The sequence below is a fragment of the Atta colombica genome, unplaced genomic scaffold (assembly GCF_001594045.1).
Source record: "Atta colombica isolate Treedump-2 unplaced genomic scaffold, Acol1.0 scaffold146, whole genome shotgun sequence".
Taxonomy (NCBI): Eukaryota; Metazoa; Arthropoda; class Insecta; order Hymenoptera; family Formicidae; genus Atta; species Atta colombica.
In genome coordinates this window covers 892,136-896,142 of record NW_017259235.1, presented here as the reverse complement: position 1 = coordinate 896,142, position 4,007 = coordinate 892,136, and the positions used below count along the sequence as shown (strand labels likewise).

General features: G+C 38.2%; 2 protein-coding genes across 2 annotated transcripts in view; both read left to right on the top strand.

Annotated features, from left to right (window-relative positions):
- LOC108685137 (protein APCDD1-like) overlaps positions 1-2,676 on the top strand; it is a 5,017-nt gene extending 2,341 nt beyond the window's left edge. Inside the window, exons 3-5 of the mRNA XM_018189798.1 lie at positions 23-254; positions 479-868; positions 1,554-2,676. Of these exons, the coding sequence (XP_018045287.1) occupies positions 23-254; positions 479-868; positions 1,554-2,648 (1,717 nt within the window). The 3' untranslated portion in view covers positions 2,649-2,676. The remainder of the gene's footprint in view (positions 1-22; positions 255-478; positions 869-1,553) is intronic.
- A 901-nt stretch (positions 2,677-3,577) lies between these two features.
- LOC108685104 (sodium-coupled monocarboxylate transporter 1-like) overlaps positions 3,578-4,007 on the top strand; it is a 6,861-nt gene continuing 6,431 nt past the window's right edge. Inside the window, exon 1 of the mRNA XM_018189746.1 lies at positions 3,578-3,853. Within this exon, the coding sequence (XP_018045235.1) occupies positions 3,627-3,853 (227 nt within the window). The 5' untranslated portion in view covers positions 3,578-3,626. The remainder of the gene's footprint in view (positions 3,854-4,007) is intronic.

The window sequence follows — 4,007 nt, the reverse complement described above, 5'->3', positions numbered from 1 at the left end:
ATATATCTATCTTTTGTTGCAGATGCGAAGTGCGAGCTGGCCCTGAATATATAATTAGAAAATATACATTTTTCAAGAATGGCACGTTTCTCCTGTTACGTTATCATTATGCCGAAGAATCGTGCAGTATAGCGACGCACACTGTTATAATTCGCGGTTTCATCAAGTTGCTAGGATCGTCTGCCATCGTTTCTGGCGCTACTGAAACGAGATTTCACGTGGATACCATTAATATTGTACCTTTAAATCGACAGGTATAATATTTTCATTTTGCAAATCAATTAAATTCGAGATGCAAACGTAAAGTAAAATTATTGTAAATACAAGAGATGGATTGTGCATTCATTCATGATTCATTAAATGATGGTATCAAAGATATCCTAATAATGTTATACATAATTGTTATACATAATCATGTCATTATATAAAAGGCGCAAAAGAACGAAATCAAATTGTTTAGTAAAAATTAATTTCACAGGTCGCTCACAAGTTTGGGCATAGATTGAATTTGACTTGCGGCCCCCAGCCGAAATGGCGACCTTACATTCCCGAAATGATTTACGAGCAGCCACGGCAACGCTCGGCGGCATCATCATGGCAAGGTCCAATCTACAATTCTCTGCAGATACACTCATCAGTGAAGAAGAAGCTGGGTATGAATTGTTTAGAGCCTTTCGGGATCGAATTCGCCGAATTGAAGCTGCTGAGAGTGCAGAAGAAATCGTTTGGAAGCTTATCCAGCAATGATCGGTACCATAAGCTTCCACAATTTCAACTGTTTTTAGCCAGCCCAACATCCAACATTCATTCTCGCTGGAATTACAAACCGACTTCCTTACAGTCTACCGCTATGATCCGCGCCGACACGGTACGTTTTGGCCCTCACGCTCTTTTCGCAGGCTTGGAAAGTAACGCGTTACCATTATTATTATCTTTATTATCTTTTCTCTGTAATGGTAACGGTAACATTTTTTTTTTACAATAATAGTAACGAATTTAGCATTATTTTTATTGTTACTCAGTCTCCTATTAACTTTTGTATGTCTATTCGATAAATAGCTAATAACAGTCGGATCACTACAATTATTCAATTTGTGACTTGTATTTTCATAATTATAATATTCCAATGATGACTTCAAAAATAGAATTTTAACTTTGGACTGCTTTTTTTCGCCATTCAACGATGAAACAGTTAAAAATTCACTTGACATTATATCATGATACAAATAAGATGTATTAATTCCTATATACTTTTATTTGTAACGTTTAATTATTTTCAATAAAAATCTTAATTATTTTTATTGTGTACAACCTGTGATATGATTAGATATTTTTGATGTATTGTATCTTTCTTTCTAATGTTTAAGAATTTTGCAAAATTTATTAAGGTAATTGTTTTCAATATAAAGAAAAGCTCGTCATATAGAGACACTAGCGTAGAATTTTAATATTAATTGTATATTTAATATTAATATTAATTATATACGTATATATATATATAATTAATTTTAATATTAATTATATATGTATATACATATATGTCAATGTTACAGGCGAGCGATTGCCCGATATGCAGCAGCGTGTCTCGGAGTACTGAGTTCAGTCCACCTCTTCTTCATCAAACGGCAGCTCTACCTGCACTCATCGGAGGTTATTGGCACAGCGAGAGATGCGAAAGTTCCGAGGGCGGTGTCTGGTCCAAACGTCAATTTCAGATACACTCGGGAGATAAATTGTGGACCGGTCAATGGGACTATTACAATGATCCGCAATGTTCAACGTTTTTGTACGCGATAACTGCGGCTGGAAGTTACATCCAGCGAACTGGAAGGCAAAGACGTCACGAACAGATCGATGATCGAGAAACTTTTCTCGACCATTATCTCAATATCTCCACAAGACTCTTGTTCAAAAGGAGCGTTATCAATTCGCCAACTACTCATCACACTATACAAAGCATTATATTAGATTTCTATCGAAACAAATTTTATCTCGCAAAAAACGGATCGAAAAACAAGAAGCGACCTGTATATACAATAGATAAAAAGGTACAAAAAAGACAGGAAAGATCGTTGACTGATGACATTCATCAACTGTTGCGCGACGAACAGTCTATAGTTGAATCAAGATTCGCAGCGATGCTACGAGGTCATCAAGCATACGACGAGACCACTACCAGAAAACCTTTTCCCACCTGGAACACCCTCACTGGTACTACGGAATTGGATCTACACATTGCCGAGAGCATTTTGATTCCTGGAGACGCCACGATATCCACTCGTTGTAGCACCGTTGATGCCGCCGATCGACGCAGCCTCGGCGTGCCGCTCATTACCTGGCCGAGAAATTGCGTACCTCATGCCCTCGAAGCGCCCTCCACATTGGGACTGCGGGCCAAACTGGGCATTAACTGGAACGGTCAGTACATCCTACTGTTGGGCTCGCGAGATGACAATATGTGGGAGGCTCCTCTGCGTCAATGCGCGCAGATTCCACCCCACAATTCTGTTCTGCGAGCGCATCTTCGGAAAAGTATCGGTCTTCGATTCGGACTGCTCTCTGCTTCAGCGTCATCAAGTCGACTCTCCGCTTGGTGTCTCTTATCGCGAATTTTATTGTGCTCCATATATTATCTCGTACGACGGTGATATCCGCCGAATCATTTACTTTTACTAAGGGCATTTGGATTCTTCAGAATTTAAGAAAGATATTTGATGTGAAATAGTTTATTCATAATACATGGAGTTTAATAAACATTTAAAAATTTTCTCTTCACATTTTCTCTCATGGAAAATTTCATAGGATCGTAAGCTTGTACATATGTGTAAATATATTATAGACTCGAAAATCGAAGATTCACAGCAGTAAAACTTCCACAATAAAGTGGTGTAATTAAATCAATTATTATTATTACTTTTCGTTGCGTATTTGGAGCGAAAGTTTAAATCAATCAAAGTTTAAAAGAGCGCTGTATAATAATATTGTTTGTGGACAAAAGATAGCCATGATTACGATTGTATCAGATAAATTTAGAATTTACGCTAATAATTATATGCTACTCTCTTTCTGCGATCGCAGCTGTACTTTAATAAACTTGAGTCACACACACTATACGTTGTCAATTCGTACAACACAGCTAGATCCAATAATATCCTTTCAATTATCCCTCGCACCGATCCTAATTCAATCCTGTTGGATTTAATAAATCCGACATACGTAATGATTGTGAGTACAGATCATCACTCTCGTTTTCTCACACGTCTCTACTTTTTCGTTTATTCCAGTCAATTACTCCAAAATCATTAATCAAGATACTAAATAGTAAATATCAGTTTCGTCATCAAAGCCCGTACTTACATTATCATGTGTACCGGGGTTGTAAATTAATCTCTCACGGTGGAATTATGACATACATATGACGGTATATTTGCAAGTCAGCAATACCAGATTGCGTTTGTTTCTCGTTTCTTACACTAGACGAATAGAGATCAGGGAATGACAGACGCAGAGGACGGGAAGCACACTATATGTATCGCGTATCGCATTATCCATTCGGTACTCGTAGAAAAAGGTCGATTCGTTGATTCATTCAAAATTCACTCAAGAGACGAGACGAGGTGAAAACAATGGAGAATCCCTTCGCCACTGGCATCACGTTTAGCCAAGAAGCGGAGAATTTGGATCGTTTTATGTTCGGATGGTTCGACTACACGCTCTTCAGTCTGCTGCTGCTCGTCAGCGTTCTTATCGGCGTGTACTTTGGCTTCTTCAGCAAGCAAGACAGTACAACGGAATATTTTCTGGGTGGTAAACGGATGGGATGCTTTCCTGTCGCAATGAGCATCATCGCTAGGTCAGTGACTCCTCGCTTCTTTTCGATAAACAAGCGGATTAATGAAAGAACCTTACGGAACGCCATGCTAGAGATCTGAGAGATATACCAAATAAAATATCTCGCATGACTAATATTCCCTCCCGGTTTTTCTTTTAATTTACACATTTTTCCA